The 27,724-nt window shown below is 45.8% G+C and overlaps 3 protein-coding genes across 3 annotated transcripts in view; 1 reads left to right on the top strand and 2 right to left on the bottom strand.

Annotated features, from left to right (window-relative positions):
• Positions 1-27,724, top strand: part of LOC140723045 (uncharacterized) — a 283,480-nt gene that overhangs the window by 220,494 nt on the left and 35,262 nt on the right. The gene's annotated exons all lie outside the window — the stretch shown is intronic.
• LOC140723054 (NACHT, LRR and PYD domains-containing protein 12-like) overlaps positions 1,311-27,724 on the bottom strand; it is an 868,270-nt gene continuing 841,856 nt past the window's right edge. The window contains exons 2-5 of the mRNA XM_073037671.1: positions 2,967-3,053; positions 2,641-2,811; positions 2,319-2,486; positions 1,311-2,155 (exon numbers count right to left, since the gene is read on the bottom strand). Coding sequence (XP_072893772.1) covers positions 1,978-2,155; positions 2,319-2,486; positions 2,641-2,811; positions 2,967-3,053 — 604 coding nt within the window. The 3' untranslated portion in view covers positions 1,311-1,977. The remainder of the gene's footprint in view (positions 2,156-2,318; positions 2,487-2,640; positions 2,812-2,966; positions 3,054-27,724) is intronic.
• The window catches only part of LOC140723043 (NACHT, LRR and PYD domains-containing protein 12-like), a 39,727-nt gene continuing 15,826 nt past the window's right edge, over positions 3,824-27,724 (bottom strand). The window contains exons 2-9 of the mRNA XM_073037663.1: positions 22,280-22,573; positions 21,112-21,171; positions 19,329-19,388; positions 15,958-16,050; positions 14,857-15,023; positions 13,778-13,949; positions 13,628-13,678; positions 3,824-5,340 (exon numbers count right to left, since the gene is read on the bottom strand). Of these exons, the coding sequence (XP_072893764.1) occupies positions 3,944-5,340; positions 13,628-13,678; positions 13,778-13,949; positions 14,857-15,023; positions 15,958-16,050; positions 19,329-19,388; positions 21,112-21,171; positions 22,280-22,304 (2,025 nt within the window). The 5' untranslated portion in view covers positions 22,305-22,573 and the 3' untranslated portion in view covers positions 3,824-3,943. The remainder of the gene's footprint in view (positions 5,341-13,627; positions 13,679-13,777; positions 13,950-14,856; positions 15,024-15,957; positions 16,051-19,328; positions 19,389-21,111; positions 21,172-22,279; positions 22,574-27,724) is intronic.

Here is a 27,724-nt window from a genome sequence, read left to right as displayed (position 1 = left end):
CATAACTCCCCGAAGGCCTGCGACTCCCTGTAGACCGGTCGGGCATCTTGCTTCTGTGTCCGAATCGAGAAAGATACGGTGGTGGTGCAGCTTATAAAGTGCTGGAGCGAGTTGATTAACTGGCCGGAAAAGTTTGTACTCGACAGTACCTTGCTGGCTCACTGCCAGAAATTCCAACGCCAGGAAAGGCTCCGTTAGTCCTGCAGAACTTCCAGGCCGTGAGAGGTCGAGAAGTCTCAAACGATGTTTCGGCTCCTACACCGAACGTGAGTCCCGACGATAGAGATGGAAGGAGGTTGTCCCGATGTCAGTGGGGGAACAACGGCGTTTGTCTCCGGTTTTTGCAGCGACCCGGCTTCCTGGCGAGTTGCCAGCGGCCACAGCAGGGAGCTACGCAGTTCGCAGCCGTTAACGGACCCAGTCCAAACTGGCAGAAAAACTCCAAACGAAGCTTCCATACTAAACCAGCCGCTCACTCAGATGTCCAAGAGACATTTCAAACCAATTCCAAGTAACTTACGACCTTCATACAGCAGTTTTTCATCGATTTCTCCCAGCGCATTCACTCTGTGTCTGACCCCGGGAGTGTGTGACGGGACGGTGTGGAGGGAGATTCACTCTGTGTCTCACCCCGGGAGTGTGTGATGGGACAGTGTGGAGGGAGATGTACTTTGTGACTGACCCCAGGAGTGTGTGATGGGACAGTGTGGAGGGAGATTCACTCTATGTCTCACCCCGGGAGTGTGTGATGGGACAGTGTGGAGGGAGATGTACTTTGTGACTGACCCCAGGAGTGTGTGATGGGACAGTGTGGAGGGAGATTCACTCTATGTCTCACCCCGGGAGCGTGTGATGGGACAGTGTGGAGGGAGATGTACTTTGTGACTGACCCCAGGAGTGTGTGATGGGACAGTGTGGAGGGAGATTCACTCTATGTCTCACCCCGGGAGTGTGTGATGGGACAGTGTGGAGGGAGATGTACTTTGTGACTGACCCCAGGAGTGTGTGATGGGACAGTGTGGAGGGAGATTCACTCTATGTCTCACCCCGGGAGTGTGTGTTGGGACGGTGTGGAGGGAGATTCAATCTGTGTGTGACCCCGGGAGTGTGTGATGTGACGGTGCGGAGGGAGTTTCACCATGTGCTACCGTCAGTTTTCCATACCCCGTCCCTCTCGCACACAGGACCTGGGTGGAATCACATCGATATTTACCGTTTGCAGGGGGCAGGAGGGGGACAGTTAGCTGGGAAGGGATTTGCGGGGAGATGAGATACTGGGCACCCAGACTCTGCCAGTCCGACCTCCCTCAGCCTGGAGCTGAGACGCTACTGTGTCAGTGTGAGGAGCTCCGACCCACTGTTGCAGTGCACAGGGTGCGGGGGGCAGCAGAAACCTCAAATAAAACTCGAGTCCGGCACCAGGACAGGAAGTTACAGCGGTTTATTGATTTCATCATGACAAATGTAAATCAAACAATGTGTGAGCTGTTGACGTGCGGGAATAAGTAAACTGCTCCCGACTCACTCACAGTCACACACAATTAACTGACCGGCGACAACCAGTGACCGGTTGAATAATCAGTCCCGTTTCTCACCGTCACTCTGCATCGGGGAACCGATGATTATAAAATCACACTTCAGGGCCGTGTCCGGGATCGCTGCAGATCCAGGGCCACTGCCGAGGGATTTGTCAATTTAACATCATTATATCGGCCAGACTGCGGAATGCACCGCCCGCAGTAAAGGAATAAAAGGATTCTGTCCCGGGATAATCCGTTGTCTCAGACTGCGCCTCAGCCCCAGGGCTCTTCCTATCTGTGTAGCGCCGGGTCTCATGTGGGGGAGTGTTCATGTCTCGAACACGCAGATCCGGCGGAAATTGCACCGCTGGTCAACAGGCGAAATGCGTCACTGCGGGACCGCTTCCGATGTCACAGAGCGCGAGACTGGAGCTGGTTCCGTTAGAACAGTTGGGAATTAAACCTGGCGCGCGGCCATTAAAGATAAGGGCGGGGAATCGAGCAAAATGTTCTCATCCTGCAGGAGGGGTTGTTCACACTTTCCGATGTTCACGATCACTCTCAGTCCGGGTCTGGGTTCCTGCAGAGATCTCAGTTCCTTCTCCCCAGTCTCACTGAAGTGATTTCCCACCAGCCTGAAACAGATGGGAGAATAAAGATGAAATAAACAGATTACACAACAGTGTCAGTAACAGGGGACTGGGGTTAATGTTTCAACAATACTCACAGACAAATGTCACCAGAAAACCCACGGATCCGCCGATATTTTATCACATTGAACATTAACACAACACTCACCTGATCAGCTTCAGACTCGGGATTGTCAGTATGAGGCGGCGGAGAGCGGAGACAGATCGGTCTGTCAGCGAATTGTGACCCAGGTCCAGCACCACCAGTGATGGGTTTGTACTGAGAGCGGAGGCGAGATCCTCGGCACCAGAATCTGTGAGACCGACGTCCCTCAGCCTTGAGATGAGAGAGCGTGAGGGTAAAGGACACAGAGAGACAGGAGATGGTACAATCCCCAGTGTTTATCAGTAACACAATTACAGATCACATTAATGTTCAGTGTCAGACACTCAGTTACTATAAACACAATCTCCCACAGTCTTGTACTTACTCCAGTTTCCGTATTTTACACTCCGGGTTCCTCAGAGCCGCAGACACCAGCTTTACTCCTGAATCTCCCAGTTTGTTAAAACCCAGGATCAGCTCCGTCAGTGATGGGTTTGTACTGAGAGCGGAAGCGAGATCCTCGGCACCAGAATCCGTGAGACCGACATCCCACAGCCTGGAGATGAGAGTGAGTGAGGGTGAAGGACACAGACAGACAGGAGACGATACAAATCCCCAGTGTTTATTAGTAACACAATTACTGATCACATTAATGTTCAGTGTCAGACACCCAGTGACTGTAAACACAATCTCCCACAGTCTCGTACTTACCACAGTTCTTGTATTTTACACTCCGGGTTCCTCAGAGCCGCAGACACCAGTTTCACTCCTGATTCTCCCAGTTCATTCCCCCCAAGTCTAAACACAAACAGACAAATTGATGAACAAAGTGATTCAAACCGTGGGTCTGGGGGAATTTCTCTCACTCGGATATTTCAGGAAACATTAAACCCTTCAGTAAATCACTGATCGGAGTTCCCATCACTGTCAATGTCCCTCACTGCCGAGCTCCAGGGTATTCACCGAATGTCAGTAATTTCGCCTGTCGGTGTGACCCTGTAAGCTCCATATATTCTGTCCCATTCCCCAATGGCTAGAAAAGTGTTCCTGATGTGAGAGGGTCGGGAGGAGCAGGGATGAAGGATGGGAGAAAGTCCCACAGTGAGGAAAATTTGTGAAATGGGAGGTGTCGATAGGAGATAGTGGAAGAGACCCCACCTGAGGAAGGGGGAAGGGGACGACAACACCCCTTCACAGGGAACCACAGAACCATCCCATCCTTGGGGATTTACTGACCGAACCCTTGGCCATTTGACAGAGTTCTTCACAATCTGATGTACTGCAGTTTTACCCAAATTTCTTTACAATGAAACAACACAATGGAACAGTTTCACAGTTCAGAGTGAGAGATAAGTCGTTACCTCAACTCCTGGCACTTGTGTAGCCTGGGTCCCAGCCGCTGGATTTCTTCACACTGAATGTGGCAGCTCTCCAGGTCGAGGTGTTCTATTGTATCACAGAGTCCGATGACATGAGACAGGACCACGCAGTCAATCGGGGTCAGTGTCATTCCACTGAATGAAAGTGTTCCCATTGATCCCAGTGCGGCCTGAGCCAGTCCACGATTCTGAGACTCAAACAGGTAGTTCAATGTGTTCAGGAGGCTCCTTTTACCAGCTTCACTCCATGTGTTTCCACTCTGGCGTTTAACCTCCTCCTTCACCCAGTCAATAACCAGGCAGGTTGTTTCATGTGCAAATGGACCCAGAAACTCCTCCAGGCCCCGAGCTGTCATTGGGGAGGAAAGACCCAGCAACAAAACGGAGAAATACCTCAAATCGCCCATCTGTCGTGTTGTGGGCTTCAGTGAGGAATTTCAGGATATCCCTGGGATGTGGATTCAGGAATTGTGCGACTGCAGCTACAAACTCTTGGATGGTGAGGTGCGGGAATGTGTACACCACATACCGGACAGAATCCTCTCTCTCCAAAAGCTCCATCAGGAACCCGGACAGGAACTGGGAAGGCTGCAGATTGTACTTGATCAAATCTCCATCTGTAAACACAATCTTCCTCTCGGACACTCCTCTGAAGGCCATCTGACCAACCCTGAGTAACACATCACGGGGGTTCTCAATCTCACGGCCGTGATTTTTCAGGGTGTTGTAAACGTAGTAGGAATAGAGATGGGTGATGGTCTTGGGAACTCGCTGTGGGTCCGTGACTCTTTGTGTGAAGAAGGGGCCCAGTGCCAGAGCGAGGATCCAGCAGTAGGAGGGGTTGTAGCTCATGGAGTACAGGATCTCGTTCTCCTTCACGTGTTTGAAAACAGCTTCCGCCACTGTCTGATCTTCAAAATGTCTGCTGAAATATTCCTTCCGTTCCTCACCAACAAATCCCAGGATTTCAGCCCAGACACTGATCTCTGCCTTTTGCAATAAATGTAACGCAGTTGGACGGGTGGTCACCAGCACTGAACACCCTGGGAGCAGCTTGCCCTGGATTAAACTGTACACAATGTCAGACACCTTGCACCGGAATTCCGGATCTATGCACGTGTTTCTCCGACTGTCAGAAAAATCAATTTTGTCATTGAATTCATCCAAACCATCGAAAATAAATAGCAGCCCCTCTGGGTTTTTCCACAGTGATTCCAGAACACTCCTCAGGTAAGGAAAGAAAAACAGCACCAGGTTCGAGAAGTTTATTAAGCAATTAATGGTGTTTAGATCTCGGAATTTGAAACTGAATAGAATCTGGAACTGTTGGTATATTTTCCCTGTGGCCCAGTCATAAACAATCTTTTGTACCATTGTTGTTTTCCTGATCCCCGGGACACCAGCAACTGCTGCCGAACTCCCAGATTTGGATTTACTCCGGGAAAAGCTGCTCTGGAACAATTGTTCAGTCCGGATTTTTTCTAGCTCTCCACCGATTTGCTTCTCTCTCCACTCCTCATGGTCTCTGCCTCTTGCCAGCAGCTCATGTTCCACCAGTCTCCGATCTCGAACAGTAGAAATGACCGTGAGCTCAGCGTATCGATCAACCAGCTGGAAAACCTTCTCCTTCTCCCTCATCAGGATCGTGTTCACTCTCAGTGTTTCAGTTTGTGCCCGCAGAGTCTCCTTGTGTTTCTGTTGAACATCTTCCATGGGAACAGACAGTGGACAAACTGTTAGATGCCTCAACTCAGAACTCAGTATTTAAGTTCACAAGAGTTGGCTCAAAGCTACTGCATTAATTGAACTTGTCTACCGATGTTCGTACAGTGAAGTAAATTCGATTAACAGACCCCAAACGGGACAGCAGGCATGGTCTAGATAAACATCAGTTGATTACATTTCCACATTAATTGTGCTGTGAAGGTGAGTATTTCCCTGGTCGTTTACTGACCCCCAACTGTCCCGTACTGGGCAGCCTCCCACTACACCACAGCCTTTCTGTATTTACGTCCCTGATGGAAGGTAGGTTGGGGGTGCCGGTGATGCGTTGGGCAGTTTTGACTACCGTTGTAGAGCTTTCCAGTCCACCACAGCTATGCAGCATGTTGGCCTGCGCTCTGCAGCACAGCTGTAGAGGGACGGGAGGGTAGAAGTGAGTACAGGTCAGACAACGTCTGTGGAAAGGGGAGAAAGGGGATATACAACTGGTGTCTAACTTGCAATACAAGTTAGAAAACCATGCTGATTTCACTTCGGGTGGTGAAGAAGAGAGCAGAGACCGATGAATTTTGGTGGCAGGTGGATCAGGATTTCAGTGGTCACAGGACCTGCATAGGACACAGAACAGCACAGGAATAGGCCCTTCGGCCCATAACGGTGGTGCCAGTATGATGCCACATTAACTTCGGATATTTAAACATTGTCCCTATTTAGATAACAGTCCACACTATTGTTTCTTTTACCAAAGTGCATTACCATACATTTTCTAACACTGTATTCCATCTGCCACATTTCTAATTTCTCTAAGACATTCTTCAATCACATTGCTTCTTCAGCACGACCTACCGCAATCTTTGGCACAAAGCCATCAATTCCATTTTCTAAATCATTGACAAACAATGTGAAAAGTAGCGGTCCCAATACTGACCCTGTCACCTGTCACCAGCAGCCAAACAGAAAATGTACCTTTTATTCTCACTCTCTGCCTCCTGCCTGTCGGCCATTCCGCTATCAATGCCAATATTGTTCCTTGTAATGCCATCGGATTTTATCTTGTTAAGCAGCCTGATGTATAGCAACTTATCAAATACCTTGTGAAAATCCATGTAAATAACATCCACTGCATCTCCTATGTCCACACTGCTTAGTGATTCCTCAGAAAACTCGATCAGATAAGATTTCCCCTCACAGAACCCGTGCTGACTTTGACATATTTTATTATTTGGTCCAACATTTTCCCAACCACTGAGGTTAGATTAACTGGCCTATAATTTCATTTGCTTTGCCTTCTTCCCTTCTTTAAGATTCGTCATTGCCTTTTGTTAGATTTTTAAAGCTTCCCAATCAACCAAATTCACACTCACTTTTGTTACCGTATATTGTGTTTCCTTGGTTTTTATGTGGTCCCTAATTTCCCCTTAAGTGTTCCTTTACATTAAGCTCCCTAATATGGGTTCCGGTGACGTCATCATCGAGAATAGCAGCTTAAGTCAGTAGCTCCTCCGGAAAAACGCATATTAAGCCCCGCTATCCCATCAAATATAATAATTTTCGAAAAATATTTGAACTGAAAAAGAGGGGCAAGAATGGGGAAAAGGAATGGAAATTTAAAAAAGTGACACTGCAGAGCCTGCGGCTGAGAGGAGTGCAGCGAGCGGCTGTCCTATCCGACCACATGCGAACGAGGGAGCTGCTGGGCCTCGCTCAGGCGAAGCGGCGAATATGTTCGAAATCCTGAAAGAAATAATGGAGGTCCAGAAAGAAATAAAGCAGCAGCTCTGTGATATTAAGACAGAGCTCGCCAGCGTCAATCAAAAAATAGAGGTGGCAGAGACTCGAATAGAGAAGGTGGAAGATCGCGTTCAAAATGTGGAACGGATACTGAGTAAGACAATAAAAATATTACATCACCAAGAAGGTAAACTGTTTGACCTGGAGGGAAGATCACGGCGGAAAAGTATCAGAATCTACAACATTCCCGAAGGAGCGGAGGGCTCGTCTATGATGGAGTTTGTCGGAAAGTTACTGCGGGACGCGCTGGATCTTCCCTCGGCTATGAAGCTGGAAGTCGAAAGAGCCCACTGCGTGCTCGTCCCGAAACCCACCCGGGATAGAAAGCCACGGTCAATAATAATTAAATTCCTTCAGTACAGCACCAAGGCGGTGATTCTGCGAAGGGCCTGGGGTAAGAAGAGAGTGTTTTTCGACGATAAATTAATATATTTCGACCAAGATTATGCCCCCGCAGTCCTGCAGTAATGCAAGGAATACTCTGAAGTAAAGCGAGTACTAAAACAAAAAAAAGATAAGGTTTCAAACTCTGTACCCTGCTAAACTTCAAGTGTTTTATGACAACGGGACGCGGTTGTACCAGACAGTGGAAGAGGCCACTACAGACATGAATGCCAGAGGGTTGCCCGTCAGCATGACCAAAACGAAAGAAAGCCTGACTGAGGAATTATCCCACTCCGCTTGGGAAACAGTGCGAGAATTGAGAAGGCAGGAGACGGGAGGAGGCTGAGAGAAATATATCAGGAAGAGACCGGGAGTTTCCCTAAGACAGTCCTCACCCCCTTCAGAAGAGCCATAAGGTTTGGCTAACTTTAAAAATGTTGAGAAGCTAAACGGAAGCAAAAGTACACGGTCATATACCTAGCTTGAGAAATACTTATTATAATGTGGATTTTATATTACTTAGTTGTTAATCTTTATTCGCTCACTTACTCCTTTTTCCCCACCAAAATGAGAAAAAAAAATATATATATGTATGTATGTAATATATATATATATATTTGTGTGTGTGTTTTTATACACACACACACACACACACACACATATATATAGGAGTACAAAGGGAAATCTTTTCTGTGTAATGGATTTGTTCACTGAATTTTATGAATAATGCAATGGGGGCCCTCAACTCACAAGTAGGAGGGGTTATCCCCCACATCTAGACATTTCCTCTAGCTCAATGCAGGGTCGTCTACTAGAGACCTCAGCCTTGGAATCACACGTTCGTTGACATTTTTGTTATTATTTGCGTTTCTTGGTTCTTATTTGTTCAGGGAGTAGATCGATTAAATTTTATTCTAATTTCAATGATACATTGACAGATAAATACAGATGGCTAAGGACAGGGTAAAATTCATTGCTTTTAATGTCAATGGGCTATTAAATCCAATCAAACGTAAGAGAATGTTATCCAATTTTGAACAATTTGATTCATACTGGGAAAAATGGTTTAACTACATAATGCATCATAGGCCTGATTTTATTCTCACAAATCAATGAATCTGTTGTTAAAAAAAGATCACTCCCTACTTGTATATAGTTCTTTCCTTTTGCTTCTTTTTTTTCTTTTCACTCATTTCTATAAGTGTATACCTCAGATAAATTGTGGAGATTTGTGATATATATATGATTATATGATATATATGTACAATGTCTGAAATACATCTTATGGAAATGTTTGGTTGATGATGAACTTCAATTAAAAAAATAAATTTCAAAAAAAAGCTCCCTGATATGATCTGGATCTCACAGTGCATCAGGACCCTGACAAGGATCTGTGGGCTCTCAGAGTATGTACGAATCCTGTCATGGGTGTGCTGGATCTCACAGTGTGTCTGGAATCTGCATGCGGTGTGTGGGGTATCACAATGTGTCTGGACCTTGCCAGGGATGTGTGGAGATCGCACAGTGTGTCAGAACACTGCCAGGAGTGTGTGGGGTCACACAGTGTGTCAGGATGCTGTCGGAGTGTCTGGATTCTCACAGATGTCTGGACCATGGTAGATATGTGTAGGGTCTCATAGTAAGTCAGAATCCTTTTGGGGTGTGTGGGATCTCACAGTGTATCAGGACCCGGCCAGGGGTGTGTGGATTTTCATAGTGTGTCAGGACCCTGTCAGGGGTGTGTGGGGTCTCATAGTGTGTCAGGATGCTGCCAGGGGTGTGTGGGATCTCCCAGTATGTCAGCATCCTGTCTGGGGTGTGTGGTGTCTCACAGTCTGTTTGGAACCTGCCAGGTTTGTGTGGGGGTCTCACAAAGTGCGGCGCTCTCGCAGTGTTGGGACCTTGTTAGGGACATGTTGGATCTCACAGTGTGTCAGGACACTCCCAGAGGTGTATGGGTCTCACAATGTGTCAGGACCCTTTCAGGGAGTGTGTGGTTCTCCAAATCAACATATCAAACACCTTCTGAAAATCCAAATAAATGACTTCCACAGCCTCTCCTTTCCTATCATCAAAACTATACTGACTCTGACTTATTTTATCATTAGTCTCCAAATATCTCGAAACTTCAACCTTAATAATAGACTCCAACACTTTCCAGCCACTGAGTTTAGGGGAACTGGCCTATAATTTTACAAAGAAGAGAAAATCTGTAAATGCTGGAAATCCGAACAACACACACAAAATGCTGGAGTGAGGCAATGGACAGTCAAGGAGATAACATAAGAGAGGAAGTAGGGCATCTGGAATGATGAAGGGGGAGGGAAAGCTTTACTGGAAGTTTGAGAAATCGATATTCATGCCATCAGGTTGGAGGCTACTCAAACAGAACACAAGGTGTTGTTCCTCCAACCTGAGTGTGGCCTTATCCTGACATTGCAGAAACCCATGGATGAACATATCAGAATGGGAATGGGAAATAAACTGGGTGGCCACTGGGAGATTCCACTGGTTCTGGCGGACGGAGTGTGGATGCTCAGCGAAACTGTATCCCAATCTATGTCGGATCTTACCGATATACCAGTGGTCACACTGGCTGCATCTGCGCCTCCCCCTGGTACCCGTTTTTCTTTCTTCCATGGCCTTCTGTCGCTTTCACCAATCAACTTCCTAGCTCTTTGCTTCATACCCCCACCACGCCCCTGTCTCACCTACCGCTTGAGATTCTTTACAACCCCTCCCCCACCTTTCAAATTTACTCCTCAGGGTTTTTTTCTGCAGTCCTTTCGAAGCATTTTGGCTCGGAACGTCGACTCTACTTTCTCCATTGATGCTACCTGGCCTGCTGAGTTCCTCCAGCATTTTGTGCGTGTTAGCTTATAAATTCCATTTCTATTGGCTTCCCCTTTTTTATGCTTTATTTAATGTCTTTTGTTAGATTTTAAAAGCTTCCCAATCAACCAACTTCCCAGGTACTTCTGTTTGCTCTCAGGGGTGTGTGGGGTCTCACAGTGTGTTAGGACCCTGTCAGGGGTGTGTGGGGTCATACAGTGTGTCAGGACCCTGTCAGGGGTGTGTGGGGTCTCACAGTGTGTCAGGACCCTGTCAGGGGTGTGTGGGGTCTCACACTGCGTCAGGACCCTGTCAGGGGTGTGTGGGGTCTCACAGTGTGTCAGGACCCTGTCAGGGGTGTGTGGGGTCTCACAGTGTGTCGGGATCCTGTCAGGGGTGTGTGGGGTCTCACAGTGTGTCAGGACCCTGTCAGGGGTGTGTGGGGTCTCACAGTGTGTCAGGACCCTGTCAGGGGTGTGTGGGGTCTCTCAGTGTGTCAGGACCCTGTCAGGGGTGTGTGGGATCTCACAGTGTGTCAGGACCTTGTCAGGGGTGTGTGGGGTCTCACAGTGTGTCAGGACCCTGTCAGGGGTGTGTGGAGTCTCACAGTGTGTCAGGACCTTGTCAGGGATGTGTGGGATCTCACAGTGTGTCAGGACCCTGTCAGGGGTGTGTGGGGTCTCACAGTGTGTCAGGATGCTGCCGGGAAATGTATGGGGTCTTCAATGAACGTATTCAGGTTAGATAGGGAGCGTAGGAAAATATTGATTGTGGAAATATTTAAGTTAGAGAACGTGACAGTGGTAGGAATAATGTTCTTCAATAATCAGGGAGAGAATCTGTATTGTATTCAGAAATTGTTGTGGGAATTTCACTGCTGTGTCGGTTCCCTTGGCAAACAGCACAAAGAAAAGTGAAGAACGAGTTTGCAGGCAAATTGTACAGAATTACCAAATCCTTAGTGCAAAGAAACGGAGGGGTATTATTGTCTGAATGTGGGCTATAAAAGCATTAACAGAGGTGACAGAAATATGAGCAGTTCAAAAACTTCCTCTGGTACCATGTGAAAATTAACGTCTTTGGAATTTGTTCTTGGAAACGAGAAAGGCCGAATGAGGTTTGTAGCTGAGATTCGTTATGCTTCTGTTCAAGAGCAGCGATTAGTCATGGGCAACTGTAAGATTAAGGAACACACACAAAATGCTGATGGAACGCAGCAGGCCAGGCAGCATCTATAGAGAGAAGCGCTGTCAACGTTTCGGGCTTGAATTTCCAGCATCTGCAGATTTCCTCGTGTTTGCCGACTGTAAGTTTAATAATTTTTACGATATCAGTCTTTCCTTCGCTCTCTCTTCTGTTAAATGTAGAGTTGAATAATCAAACTCAGTCTGCGATGATGAAGCCTTACAATCGCTTGAGTCCATGCGCTGCCAGGGGCTCCATTTTCACAGACACAATGTGCTTACAGATGTAGTGAGCTTCCTATCCAGATGATCACAAATTAATTAATTACAATATTATTTATAGACATTTTCAATCCTTTCCACCTGTCTTGCTGCAATCCCACAAAACTCGGTTTCCCTGACCTGATTCCCATCTCTCACCCTTCCACAGTGTCCATCACACAACACCGGCAGACAGGAATTTCAGCTTCTGTGGACTGAGCTGAGGATTTTGTCCCGAATCTCACACTCACTAGTCAAGTCAAGTCAAGTAAAGTCAAGTAACTTTAATTGTCATTTCGACCATAACTGCTGGTACAATGCATATAAAAGTGAGACAATGTTTTTCAGGACCATGGTTTACATGACACAGTACAAAAAACTAGACTGAACTACTTAATAAAAAAAAAACAGAGAAAGCTATTATAGACCAGAGACCTACATTGGACTGCATAAAGTGCACAAAAACAGTACCGGCATTACAATAAATAATAAACAGGACAGTAGGGCAAGGTGTCAGTCCAGGCTTCGGGTATTGAGGAGTCTGATAGCTTGGGGGTAGAAACTGTTACATAGTCTGGTCGTGAGAGCCCGAATGCTTCGGAGCCTTTTCCCAGATGGCAGGAGGGAGAAGAGATTGTATGAGGGGTGCATGGGGTCCTTCATAATGCTGTTTCCTTTGCGGATGCAGCATGTAGTGTAAATGTCCGTGTTGGCGGGAGGAGAGACCCCGCTGATCTTCCCAGCTGACCTCACTATCCGCTGCAGGGTCTTGCGATCCGAGATGGTGCAATTTCCGAACCAGGCAGTGATGCAGCTGCTCAGGATGCTCTCAATACAGCCCCTGTAGAAGGTGATGATGGGGGATTGGAGATGGACTTTCCTCAGCCTTCGCAAAAAGTAGAGATGCTGCTGGGCTTTCTTTGCTATGGAGCTGGTGTTGAGAGACCAGGTGAGATTCTCCATCAGGTGAACACCAAGAAATTTGGTGCTCTTTACGATCTCTGCCGAGGATCCGTTGATGTTCAGCGGGGAGTGATTGCTCCGTGCCCACCTGACGTCAACTAATGCTGTCGCCTGATGGAATTCCCAGGATTATTGAGTGGGAAATTAAACTGGATAACTGTAGCAGTGTTTGCACTAAGGGAGTGCAGATATGAACAGAATGTGGTTCATATGCTGCATTGGGGTTGAACAGACTAGTTGGAGTGTTACCTGCTTTTCTCATTAAATAGTTGCTGTCATTGTTGTTCTTTTGACGAGAACTTTGATGGACTCCTGGTTCTAAAAATGATGACCTGTATATTCTGAGGAAATTTAGAAAAGTGATCTTGGATGAGTGCTATGCCGGGGGTTGGGTGGTTGTAGGAAAATAATTTCACCTTTCGCTCCTCAGATCGCTCTCTTCTCCATTCTGATCCCTGGTGGAGGGATCTGTAGTTGCATGACCCGTGAAAGAGTGATCCCTTTCAGCAAACTACCCAACTCTCTGCGTTTTATTTTATTTTCTAATTGTGATTTATAATTTAAATTTTTCTTATTTTTACTTCGATTTATACTTCAGGGAGTGCGAAACGCAGAAACAAATATCACCGTGATGATTGTACGCTCTAGTATCAATTGTTTGGTGGGAATTGTACTGTCTTGTATTGTTCCTCATGCTGTCCTGTAAAAACTCTTCCTCTAGCAAACATTTTTCCATGTGTCTCACTGTGCGCTGTGTCACGGTGGAACATTTACCTGATCAAATCCCCATGGCTCAACAACGACATGGCCCTACACAAAACCAACCTTCGGTGGAAACAGCGGTTTCTTCACTTACCTTTCAGCTCACTGGGAATCTCCGGTACGGGTCGATGGATCGGAACACAAACTGTTCAGATTTAAAATAATGTGACACGTTTCAGTTCCTCAAATTTTAGGTATCATCTGTTTGAATCCAAAATTAAATTAATCTGTGATGCTATCTCACCATGTTCCTGTATTTCTTTCAGTATTTTGTCAAACTTTGGGACTCCAATCCTCATTTTCACAAAGGTTTCCCACATCACCCTCCGGGTGCGGGAGCATTTCTCCATCACCAGGCTCAGGAGGAGTTTAGAACTGTTCGCCCGCTCTCCCTTATCAGCGAGATCAGAGATTTTCTGTGAAGAGTAACAGTGAACATATTGGGGACTGACAGATTCACACAGAGAATGAGAAGTAAATGATGTGCTCTGTAACGGGATCACACTGAGCAGTCACCCGGACGGGTGCTGATCCTGTCTGGACATGGACTGTACATTCTGAGTGCAGAGCACACGGACCGTGAACCTGGTCCACCAGTCAATGAGATCCTGGCTGGTCTGTGACCGCTTCAATGACGTGGCTCCAAATCCATAAATAATTCCTCACTGGATTTGATGGTGTAAAACAGAAATCAGAAAATAACGATCACAGATGAAGAAATAAGTCAGGAGGGTTTTTATAACAGAGTGAGCAGTCTCGGAGAAGTTGCAGAAAAGATGATTCATCTCCTCAGTCCGCCAGTGTCCAACATGACAGAGGATTACCGGCTGACACCTGATGCCTTTCCTTTGCCTTTTCCAGTGGAGGTTTATTCCGTGATTACACATTACAACACGGCAGTATTCCCAGATCCACACTGTTTGCAATTACAGATTGTAACGGAATCATCTCCATCCAGAACAGAACACACTCGAGCTCCTGTGGCATTCACTGATGATGGCCCTGGTTCTCACTGACATCCTGCCATCACACCACATGGTCTTCCCAAACCGAAACCTCCTGCTATATTTCCATTTAATGCTGTAAGCCCACAGAACTGTTAGTTCTTCAACTCACTCGGAACATTGAGCAGCCACCCACCAGTACGCAGGATCTTTTCATTCCTTTCTATCACTGGTTCAGATTCATATTTTTCAGATTGCAATGACAGTATTTATTTCCCAGTTGTTCAATTATCTATTTTATTATCCGATGAGTCAGAGTTCCGACACCCATCGGTCCTGTGATGTGTGAAAATTCAACCCCATTCTCCCTCCCACTCACCCGATGTTCCTCTCCGCAGAACTGATTCTCGGCCGTTAACGCCAGGCTCACTCCGTGCACCCCTCCTTCCATCGCCTGCTCCAGCCTGTCCCGGTAGAAGTCCGTCAACTGCAGCAGCTGGAAATCGTCCCAGCTCGCCAGGAGCTCGGTGATCACTGAGCTCGGACCTGTGAAGGAAAATGGGGGAAATTAAAGAAATGACCAACGGTCCATTGGACTGCAACTTTCTCTCAGAAAACTAAAGATGGTGCATGAGGTCATGGAGCACAATCCGAGATGTATATGGCGAGGGTGGCAGGGGGCCGGGGGTGGTCGGGAAAGAGACAGGCATGGGATTCGGGATGGGAGAACATGGATGCGGCCTGGGGAGATGGGTCACCGATCCGGGAGGGTAGGGAAGGGAGTATAGGTTCATCTGTTGTAGGTTATTCTTTGTTTCCCAGGAGTATAGCTCTTTGTCTGGAAAGCAATCTGTTTATTCTTAAGAATATAGTAACCCATCAGCATCACTCTCCTGGTACTGCTCATCACCACCGCTTTGCTCTGGGTTACTGTCTGCCTGCCTGGTCAACCCCTTCCTCGGAAAATCTCTGGAATATCTTTCAAAATGCTGGAGGTACTCAGCATGTCAGGCAGCATCTATGGAGGAGAATAAACAATCAACGTTTCGAGACAAGGACCTTCATCGGACTGGAAATGAGGGGACAGAAATTCTAGATATTGCTACATTACTTTCTCTTCCTTGTGGTCCTGATCCAAAACGTCAAATGTTTATTCCTCTCCATGGATGCTGCCTGACCTGCTGAGTTCTGCCAATATTTTGTGTGTCTTTGTTTTGCCCAAAACTTTCAGCATCTGCAGAATGTCTTGTCTTCTGGAGTAACTCGCTATTTTAATGTGCATCACAATCTGTTAGAGGGGCAGGAGCAGACCGTAACTGTACTCCTTCCACGTGTGACTGTGTTTCCCCCAGAGATGTTAACACTCTCTCTCATCTCTCTGCACAGTTTTCACAGATATTTTGTTAATTGCCGATATTGAATTAAACCCAGACGCAGAATCAGCAGAGTATTTATAAATAAAAATAATTCACCAACATACCCGTGTCCTTTCCCGATGTTACTGTCACTGGAGCTCCTCCTCTGGTTCTACCTTGAGCCATTTTGAGGACAGGTGTGATCAGTTCTTGCTGCTCTGTAACAAAATAAATAACAGGAGGGTCAAACATTCATTGGTAACATTAGTTGGCAAAAAATCATGAAAATAAATAAAACATAATACCGGAATTATTCAACAAGACAGTCAGTATGTTAATATCTCTGCTGGGAGACAATGTATCAGAGCTGAGACTGTGTGTAGGAGCCATGTATATGTTCTCTATCAGCATTGTATCCTGCGTTGCTTAATCATGATGATTTTATGGTAACTGGTAGCATCAGTTGGGATTCGGTAAACGTGAAGGGAATTAGTTACATATTTGTGCTTTGTTCCGTGTGGTACACAACTGGGGACTGACGGATGTCTTGTCTTATGCGCTGAACTGACATTTGGCTCACTTCAGTTTCATCGCTTCATGATTGTCTGTTTGCTAATTGCTAATAAAGGATCAAATACATATCACCGACATTTGTAACAATTATCATTGGAGCTGAGGGAACGCCACGCAAGTATAACAAATCATTGGGGGTCACCAGAAATGGCAACTTGATTTTGTTAGAATTCACGTTACATTCTCAACAGATGTTTCTCAATATTCTGAGGTACTTGAGTATATCAACATTAAGAAAGAGGATGTGCTGGAGCTTTTGAAAGAGATTAAGTTAGATATGTCTCCAGGGCTGTAGGAGATATATCCCAGGCTACCATGGGAAGTGAGGGAGGAGATTACTGAGCCGCTGACGATGATCTTTGCATCATCAATATGGTTGGGAGAAGTACTAGAAAATTGGAGGGTTGCAAATCTTGTTCCCTTGTGCAAGAAATGGACTAGAGATAACCCAGTAAATTATAGAGCAGTAAATCTTACTTCAGTGATGGGAAAGTTGGGAAAGAAGATTCTGAGAGGCAGGATTTATGAGCATTTGGAAACACTTAATCTGATTAGGGTTAGTCAACATCGCTTTGTCAAGAAAAGGTCATGCCTTACGGAGCTGCTCGAAATATTTGAGGATGCAACAAATCACATTGATGAAGGTAGAGTTGTGGATGTGGTGTATATGGATTTCAGTAAGACATTTGATAAGGTTCCCCAGGCAAGGCTCATTCAGAAACTTATGAGGCATGGGATTCAATAGACGTTGCTTTGTGGATCCAGAATTGGCTTGCTAACAGAAGGCAAAAGATAGTTGTAGATGGTTTGAGTTCTGCATTCAGGACGGTGACCAGTGGTATCAAATTTGAAGACAGAATATAATATTAATGGTAAGACTCTTGACAGTGTGGAGGATCAGTGGGATCTTGGGATTTGTGTCCATAAGACACTCAAAGCTGCTGCGCAGGTTGCCAGTGTTTTTATGAGTATGGTGTGATAGCCTTATCAACTGTGGGATTGAGTTCAAGACCTGTGAGACATAGAAACACTGAAACACAGAAACACAGAAAGCCTACAGCACAATACAGGTCCTTTGGCCGAGAATGCTGTGCCATACATATATTTATTTTAAGAGTTACCTAGTGTTACGCATAGTCCTCTATTTTTCTAAGCTTCATATTCCTATACAGGAGACTCTTAAAAGACCCTAGCATATCCGCCTCTAACACCGTCGCTAGCAGCCTATTTCACGCACTTATCACTTCGCGTAAATAAACTTACCCCTGATATCTCCACTGTACCTACATCCAAGAACCTTGGAACTATGCCCTCTCATGTTAGCCATTTCAGCGCTGGGAAAAAAGCCTCCGACTATCCACACGATTTTAAAGCTAAATAAGACCTTAGAACTCACTTGGAGGACTGTGTTCAGTTTTGGTCACCTCACCACATGAAGGATGTGGATACCATGGTAACAATGCAGAGGGGATTTACAAGGATGTTACCTGGATTGGAGAGCATGCTGTATGAGAATATAGTGAGTGAACTTGACCTTTTCACCTTGGAGTGACGGAGGATGAGATGTGACCTGATAGAGGTGTATAACATCATGAGAGGCATTGATATTGTGAATAGACAGAGGCTTTTTCCAAGTGCTGAAATGGTTAACACAAGGGGCCATATTTCAAGGTGCTTGGAATTAGGTACAGAGGGATGTCATGCAGATACTGGTGGGTGCATGGAGTGCATTGCCAGCAAGATGGCAGAGGCGGACACAAGAGGGTCCTTTCAGAAACTGTTATACACGTATATGGAGCTTAGAGAAATAGAGGGTTATGATGTTGGGCAATACTGGACATCTTCTAGAGAAGGTTACATGGTCGGTACAACATTGTGGGCCGAAGGACCTGTAATATGCTGTAGATTTCTATGTTCTCTCTTTTCATGTTTGATTGTTTCACAACGTTCAATCACATTTGATTTCACGTGTCTTTTCTGACAATAATCAACAAAAAATAGATGTTGCCTGGATTAGGGAGCATGCCTTATGAGAAAAGATTCAGTGAACTCGGTCTTTTCTTCTCGGAGCTACGGAGGATGAGAGGTGACATGATAAAGGTGTAAAGATGATTAAAGGCATTGATCGTGTGGATAGTCAGAGGTTTTTTTCCCAGGGCTGAAGGGGCTGCCACAAGAGGACACAGGTTTAAGGTGCTGGGGAGTGGGTACAGAGGCTTGTTAAATGTCAAAAGTGGGCCACTTCATCTGGCAGCTCATTCCACACTCCCACCACTCTCTGCCCCCCCCCAATGTTTCCTTTAAACTTTTCCCCTTCACCCTTAACCCATGTCCTCTGTTTTTTTTTTCTCCCCTGGCCTCAGTGGAAAAAGCCTGCATTCACTCTATCTATAATCTTCATAATTTTATACACCTCTATCAAATCACCCCTCATTCTCCTACACTCCAGGGAGTAAAGTCCTAACCTATTCAACCTTTCTCTGTAACTCTGTTTATCAAATCCCGGCAACATCCCTGTAAACATTGTCTGCACTCTTTCAACCTTATTAAAATCCTTCCTGTAATTAGGTGGCCAAAACTGCACACAATACTCCCGAGTGTGGACGGACCGGCTTCCTGTTACTGCAAGCAGTATCCCGGGGATAGTTTCAAGATGCGGGAAGCTCGCACCTCCCGAGCCTTTGCTGATGATTCAGAGCTGGGTTGAAAGTTGCGGCGTTTCCGATAACACCTCCAACTAACCCAGCTAACCCTGGGCCCTGCACAGGAAGTTGATGTATTCAATTAGCTGAAGGGAATTATTAGTTGTTTCAAAAGCGATTGTCTACAGTTCAATTGTTGAACAACCGAATAAATTCTCAGTCTCATTTAAGTGGCCGACTGCCTTTGTGATGTTTATATTTCAGTAAAAAGAGCTTCTTACCTCGTACAGCGGCTCCAGGTTCTGTTACCACCCTGTCCCAGTGAGGCTGCGTTACGGGTTCTGTAAGTAATGAACACACCCTGGTTAATGTTCACTCAGCTCCTGGTGATAATCATTAACTAAACTCAGAGCTTTATCAGCGGGTCTCTCCGCATCCTGTTCCTTAGCACAGGGTACGTTCTGTCTCCAAACAAACATCACCATGGAGATGAAATGTGATCTCAGTGATTTTGAGAGTGGAATGTTTGCCGGTGCCAGAGGGTGCAGTTTGAATATCGCAGGAACTGCTGAACTCCTGGGATTGTCAAGTTTAACAGTCTCAGTTTGCGGAGAATGGCGCGGAAAGAGATCAGTGAGCGGCAGTTCTGAGAGCGAAAACGCCTTGTTAGTGAGAGAGATCGAATGAGAAAAGCGAGATTGGTTCAATCTGCCGGGAAGACGACAGTAACTCAAATAACCACGCTGCAAATGCATTGTGCAGAGAGGCGTCATTGGATGTGTAACATGTCGAACATTGAAATGGACGGGCTACAGACGTCGAAAACCACGGACATACAATCAGTGGCCGCAGTATTAGGTACGGGACGTGCACAGTACAGTGCCCATTGATATGTGTTTTTGTCAGCCAGAAATTGCTGATGGGAGATTTAATTACATCGGCATCCCGCATTGACTGTGACCAAAGCAGATCTGACTGAGATCTCAGCTCATCAATCCTGCCTCTCACCTGTAACATCTCACTCATTTGTGTATCAAGGGCCACCACACTGCAGGATTACAATATTAACTGAAAAACTCTCCTTCTCCTGAATATTGAGGACGGTCATTCCCATGACACACTAGACCCACAGAGAGAGAGAGAGAGAAAACATCTCAACTGTCTTCAACTGGCGGTGCCAAGTTTCAGATCCACACACAACAGGAACTATTTTGTCCACGTCCCTGTCAAACTCCGCAGCATACTTTATGTCTCATCGAAGTTCCCACTCATTTTACCAAATTTCCGCGGATGCAATCAAGTACATTGTTATTAAAAAACTGTAATATATACAAGCAGGTCACCCCTGTTTTATGTAACACCACAAGTCAAGATGACAACAGATTCCTCATAGAAAAACTCACAGGGGCAGATATCTGTCTGGTAAACCTTCTTTTGATCTCCCACCTACCCACTCTTATCAGACATAAGGGAAACAACACTGCAGACGGTGATCCACAACAGGTCTCACCAACCGACTATATAATGGAATCATCAACCCCTTACACCGCCTTCCCCCATGACCACCCCCCGCCCCGGCTGTAATCTCCAATGTGGGTGGTTCCATGCTTTTGACCACCAACCGAAGTGCCGTCTAGGATGGACAGATAGTGTCGATCCCGCCAGTGAGGGAATAAGCAAAGCGAATCCTCAGTTCCCTCAGTCAGGGATCAGTAAATCCCCGAATGTGGACGGATTGGCTTCCTGCAGTTGGCTTCCTCCATAGCCCAGGGACAGTTCCGAGATGCGGGAAGCTCGCACATCCCGAGTCTTTGCTGATGATTCGGAGCTGGGTTGAAAGTGCGGCGTTTCCGATAACACCTCCAACTGCCCCGGTTTCGCGTGGAACATGCACAGGAAGCCGATGCATTCAATCAGATGAAGGGAATTATTAATTCATTTAAAAGCGATTTGCTACAGTTCTAATATCGATCAACACAATACGTTATCAATCTCGTTCAACTGTTCATAAAAGTGGCTAAGTATCTTTATGATGTTTATATTTCAGTATGTACTGCTTCTTACCTTGTACCGCGGCTCCAGGTTCTGTTACCACCCTGTCCCAGTGAGGATGTGTTACGGGTTCTGTAAGTAATGAACACACCCTGGTTAATGTTCAGTCAGCTCCTGGTGATAATCATTAACTAAACCCACAGCGTTACCAGCAGGTCTCTCCGCGTCCTGTTCCTTAGCACAGGGTATGTTCTGTCTCCAAACAAACATCACCATGGAGATGAAATGTGATCTCAGTGATTTTCAGAGTGGAATGTTTGTTGGTGCCAGAGGGTGCAGTTTTATAGACAATAGACAATAGGTTCAGGAGTAAGTCATTCGGCCCTTCGAGCCAGCACCACCATTCAATGTGATCGTGGCCGATCATCCAGAGTCAGGACCCTGTTCCTGCCTTCTCCCCATATCCCTTGACTCTGCTGTCTTTAAGAACTCTATCTAACTCTTTCTTGAAAGCATCCAGAGAACTGGCCTCCACTGCCTTCTGAAGCAGAGCATTCCACAGATCTACAACTCTCTGGGTGAAAAAGTTTTTCCTCAACTCTGTTCTAAATGGCCTACCCCTTATTCTTAAATTGTGACCTCTGGTTCTGGACTTCCCCAACATCGGGAACATGTTTCCTGTCTCAAGCATGTCCAATCCCTTAATAATCTTATATGTTTCAATCAGATCCCCTCTCATCTTTCTAAATTCCCGTGTTCCAGTGAAAACACTGTCATTCAAGCGCTAAGAAAGTTTAACTCTTTGTGGTACAGTGAAGAGCGATAGAACCAATGACGCGATGTAAAATACATTAGCTGGGGTCTCGAAGGTCGACTATAGACGCTGCCCGGCCTGCAGAGTTCCTCCAGCATTTTGTGTGTGTTGCCCGGGTTTCCAGCATCTGCTAACTTCTCTTGTTACAGAGAGATCAGTGACGGGTCACTGCCCCATGGGATATTTCACATGTCACCACCGGGGTGAAAGATGCTTTCTGCTCACACTCAGTAGAAATCACCCAGGAGAGTATTTCTGGTTGACGGCAAAGACATTGTTTCTCTTAAACCATTTGGACAGTAACTGACTCGTTAACATGAACATGTCAGGACTCCGTTCTCCCACTAAATTCACTCCCGATCTCGACCAAAGCCGAGTCTTGCTCTAAACGCTCAATAATTGTGCAGAGTCATAGACAACACTTACCTCTGATGATGTAACCGGACGGCATTCAATCTGGTCCCGGGAAATCATAGTCTGACTTCCCCGGTGATCGACACTGGTCCTGCACCGGTGTTCTCACGCTGTACGGAGAGTTGAGTCTGAGCTGCTGCTCCCGAGGCCACTCGGCTGTGATGTATCCGTCGCTCGTTACAGATGGACAGTGCCGGTTGAGCCGGGGTGGAGCGGGACTGCCGCAGTCCGGGTCACACTAACTCTCACCGGCTCAGGACGGGTCTGACAGCGGGAGGAGGAGGGAGTGGGATCAATGTAGCAACCCTAAAGAGGAAAACAAACAAGCTGCGTGAACCTTTCTGTCCAGATTTCCATGTGGATTTCTCCTTTTTCTTTCATTGCAACCAGTGGGGCAGAGTTTCTCTGTTTAACTCCACCAGTCCCAGGCTGCGAATTTGATCCAGTTCGGGTTCTGGGAGGGTCTGAGCTCCGCCCTCTGTGTAATAGAGACTGCCTTACATGGATAGAGTTTCAGCTCAAACGTCCCTCGCCTGTTCAGGTACAGGGTGCCGCATTTCTGCTGAAATTAAATCAAACACGTTCAACTATATATTTCCACTAACTGGAAAAAATACTAGTAAAAATTATTGCATTTCCACCCGGACAACTATTGTCACAAGAACCCTCCTCGCCCATGGATTCATTCCACACCCCGCCGGAAATACTTGTTGAATTATTTCTCTTAAAAGTCATCTATTCCAAATGGCCAGAAGTTTTACCGAGGGAGTGACGCATTCACTGAGAATTGTCACATACGTTAAAATGGCCAACAGGGAGGGAAGGACGCACTGATTGACATGAGCCTGGGGGTGGGGGGGTGAGTTGTTTGCCGATTAAAAATGGTAGCCTCACTCCCTTCTATCCCCTGACCTAACCCTTACTATCCTCATCCCTCTACCCCATCTATACCCCTCATGATTTTGTAGACTTCCATCAAATCTCTCCCAAATCTTCTGCATTCCAAGGAACAAAGTCGTAACCTATTCAATCTTCCCTTATAACTCAGGTCCTCCAATCGCAGCAACATCCTTGTAAATTTTCGTTGTACTCTGTCAACCTTATTTACATCTTTCCTGTGGGCAGGTGACGTAAACTGCAAACATGCTCCAAATTAGGCCTCATAACTGTCTTATATCATGCAGTCTCCTGTACTGAATACTTTAATTTATGAAGGTCAATGTGCCAAAGATTTCTTTACTACCTTATCTAGGTGTGCTGCCACTTTCAATGAATTGTGGACCCGTATTCCCGGATGCCTTTGTCCTACCGCACCCCTCAGTGCCGAACCCTTCACTGTGTAAGTCCCACCCTGGTTGATCCTACTGAAGCGTAACAGCTCACAAGCCTGCATTAAACTCCATCTGCCTTTATCAGCCAGTTTAACACCCGATGCAGATCCCGCTGCAAGCTCCGATAATCTTCCTTGCTGTCAAATACACCCCGAACCTTGGTGTCATCCGCAAATTTGCTGATCCGGATAATCCAATTGTCATCGAGATCATTGATATAGATGACAAACAACAACGGATATCAGCACCGATCCCTGTGGAATTCCACAAGTCACAGGTCTCCAGTCAGACAGGCAACCATCTGCTACCACTATCTGCCTTGCTCCTCTATGCTAATGTCTACTCCCATTTACTAACTCAACTTGAATGCCAAGAGAATGAAATGTATTGGTCAGCACCCTATGCGAGACCTTGTCAAATGCCTTGCTAAAGTCCATGTAGACAATATCTGGAGCCTTGCCTTCATCAACTTTCCTGGTAACATTCGTTGTAACCTCTTCAAAAAACCCAATAGATTGTCTAGAACACACAAAGTCACATTAGATGTCCCTAATCAGTTCTGTTTATTTAAATACTCCTATATCCGGTCCTTCCAATGTCTTCAGACAACTGATGTCAAGTGCACCGGCCTATAATTTCCTGGTTTAATTTTGGAGCCATTTTTAAACAGTTGATCAAAATTAGCTATCCTCCAATCCTTTGGTAGCTCTCCTGTCTTTGAGCATAATTTAAACATAACGGTTACATCTTTGCAATTTCTGCATCCGCCTACATCGGGGTCCAAGGACTGAACTTCTCAGTCACTGGGGATTTATACACTCAAAGTTGCCCAATTTGCCCAAAGTACTTACTCATCCGTAATTTGTATAACTTCCGTGGCCTCACTTCTCCTTTGTCTCTCTTATATAGATTATTTACACGAGTGAACACAGAAGCAAAAATCCACTTAAGAACTCCTCTATCTGTTTTGGCTACATGCATACATTGGCATTCTGATAATCCAGGCAATCAATTGTGTCCCCTAAAATCCTTTTGTTTTTAAAACATCTGTATGATCCCTCACCTTGTCTGTTAGGACAACCTTATGCCACCCTATAGCCTTCCTGGTTTCTTTCCTCAATGTTATCTTGCATTTTCTCAACTCCAAAAGTACCTCAATTTTTTCCTACCTGCCTACACCTGTTATGCATCTATTTTTTGTTCTAAACATAAAGTACACTGCTGATGCTGTGGTCAAATCAAGACGTACAAAAAAGCTGGATGAACTCAGCAGGTCGGGCATCATCCGTTGAAAGGAGCAGTCAACGTTTCAGGTCGAGACCCTTCGTCAGGACTAAAGAAGGAGGGGGCAGGGGCCCCATAAAGAAGGTGGGGGGAGGGTGGAAAACCAATCAGAGGAAAGATCAAAGGGTGCGGGAGGGGAAGCAGGGAGGGGATAGGCAGGAGAGGTGAAGAAGGGATCTAAGGGGAACGCACTATGGGTAGTAGAAGGAGGCAGAGTCATGAGAGGTGATAGGCAGCTAGAAGAGGAGACAGAGTGAAGGTGGGATGGGGAAAGGGATAGAGAGGGAATTACTGGAAGTTGGCGATTTTGATGTTCAAGAATATTTTTCCTCTGATTGGTTTTCCACCCTCCCCCCACCTTCTTTATAGGGCCCCTGCCCCCTCCTTCTTTAGTCTTGACGAAGGGTCTCAACCCGAAACGTTGACTGCTCCTTTCAACAGATGATGCCTGACCTGCTGAGTTCATCCAGCTTTTCTGTACATATTTTTTTCTATACCAGGGCCTCAATACCATGGAGCAGAGCTATCGTTCTCCATACTTCCTTTGAACCTGATGACATTGTGATCACCGAATGCAAACAGTTTCCCTACACAGACTTCTGTTACGTTTGTCCTGTCTCAGTCCCTAATGGGAGATCAAGTATCACACTTGAGTCTTTGGGATGTACTGATTAATGAAACTTTCCTGAAGACATTTGTCAACTACATGAGTACATCTACAGTATGAGGGTTCCAGTCCGTATGTGGATGGTTAAAATCAAATTATAACAAATTATGTTTTTTGCAATATTCTCTGATGTCTACTAATTTGTTCCTCTCAATCCCACAGACTCTTGGGCAGTCTATAAGACAGACCCATTAACATGTTCAAACAAATTTTATTTCTCCGATCTACCCATAAAGACTCACTAGATGAGTTCTCCCATCTGCCCTTACTGCACACTGACGTGACATTTTCCCTGAGTGAAACCACCCCTACCCTTTAATCCCCCACGCTCTGTCAACTCTAAAACAACAGAATCCCAGAATTCTGAGCTGCCAGTTCTCAATAATGGTGACAATGTCATAATGCCATGTGTTGATCCATGCCTAAGCTCATCTGCCTTTCCTTCAATACAATACATTGTGGGAATTTTTTTTGTGTTTCTATCGATTTACGGAGAGTGAGGAAGTGGTGGGTGCTGTCGTCACACAGATTTACAAGGGATTTCAGCCACCCCAGAACAACAGGAGTTGTATTCTGTGAATGCTTCAGAGGTGGGGTCATTTTTGCTGCAGTTGGAAGTTTCCACATCCCTTAAAAGGCTAACAATTACACTTGTGCCCAAGAAGAGCAGTGTGAGTTGCATTAATGACTATCATCCATAGCAATAACAGTTACTGTGATGAAATGCTTTGAGAGGTTTGTGATGGCTAGAATTAGCTCTTCTCTCAGCAAGGACCTGGGCCCACTGTAATTTACCTGTATCCACAATAGGACACAATGCAATCTCATCGGCTCCTCACGCGGCTTTGGATTACCTTGACAATATGAATACTTACATCAGAATGCTGTTTCTCCACCAGAGCTCAGCGTGTAATGCAATTATTCCTACAGTTCTGATCAAAAGGCTCGAACCGCTGGACTTTCTACCTCCTTCTGCAAACGGATCCTCAATTTCCTCAACAGAAAACCACAATCTGTGCGGTTAGGATATAACACCTGCACATCGCCATCGATACTGGTGCACCTCAAGGATATGTGCTTTGTCCACTGCCCTACTCTCTCTGCACCCATGGCTGTGCGGCTTGGCACAACTCAAATGCCAGTGACAAATTTGCTAATGACACCACTATTGTTGGCAGATTTTCAGATGGCGAGAAGAAGGCAAACAGGAGCGAGATATATCACCTGGATGAGTGGTGTTGCAGCAACAAACTTGCACTCAATATCGGTAAGACCAATGGTCTAACTGCGGACTTCAGAATGGGTAAAATGAGGTCACACACACACCAATCGTCATTGATCAGTCAGCAGTGGAAAAAGTGAGCTACTTCATGTCCCTGTGTGTCAGCATTTCTGAGGATCTATCCAAGACCCAGCACATCGATGCAGTTACAAAGAATGTACGGCAGCCATTATATTTCATTAGGAGTTTGATAAGATTTGGGATGTGACCAAAGACTAGCGGATTTCTACAGTTGTACCATATAAATTGTTCTAACTGTCTGCACATTGCTTCATATGGTAGGGTGGGGGAAGTGATGAAGCTACTGCACAGGATCGAAATACTCTGAGGAAAGTTGTCAATTCAGTCAGCTCCATCACGGGCAGTAGCCTCCGTAGCATCCAGGACATCGTCATGGAGCGATGCCTCAAAACGGCGGCATCAGTCATTAGGGATCTGCTTCACCAAGGAGATGCCCTCTTCTCATTGGTATCACCAGGAAGGTGGTACAGGAGATTGAGGGCACACACTCAATTAGTCAGTAACCGCTTCTTTCCCTCTGCCATCCAATTTCTGAATTGACATGGAACCCATGAACCTACTTCACTGAATTCATTTTTGCAATAATTATTTAACTTTTAGTAACAGATATTTACTGTAATGCAGTTTTTTCTCTACTATTATATATTGCATTGTACTGCTGCCACAAAGCCAACAACATTCACTATGTATGCCTGTGATATGACACATCCTCCTGATGACTCTTCGGGGATTAATTCCGATTGAGTCCATCGGGCTGAAGATCCACTTCCCATGTTCTTCTCTGTTCCCCAATAACAAACTGTGCAGCTGGACAGCCAAAGATCACATCCTCATCCCTGGGACAATCACAGCCATCGTGAGCCAGTAATGCC

The sequence above is a fragment of the Hemitrygon akajei genome, unplaced genomic scaffold, assembly GCF_048418815.1.
Source record: "Hemitrygon akajei unplaced genomic scaffold, sHemAka1.3 Scf000099, whole genome shotgun sequence".
Taxonomy (NCBI): Eukaryota; Metazoa; Chordata; class Chondrichthyes; order Myliobatiformes; family Dasyatidae; genus Hemitrygon; species Hemitrygon akajei.
The sequence above is the reverse complement of the archived record's forward strand: the minus strand, read 5'-3'. Positions and strand labels throughout refer to the sequence as shown.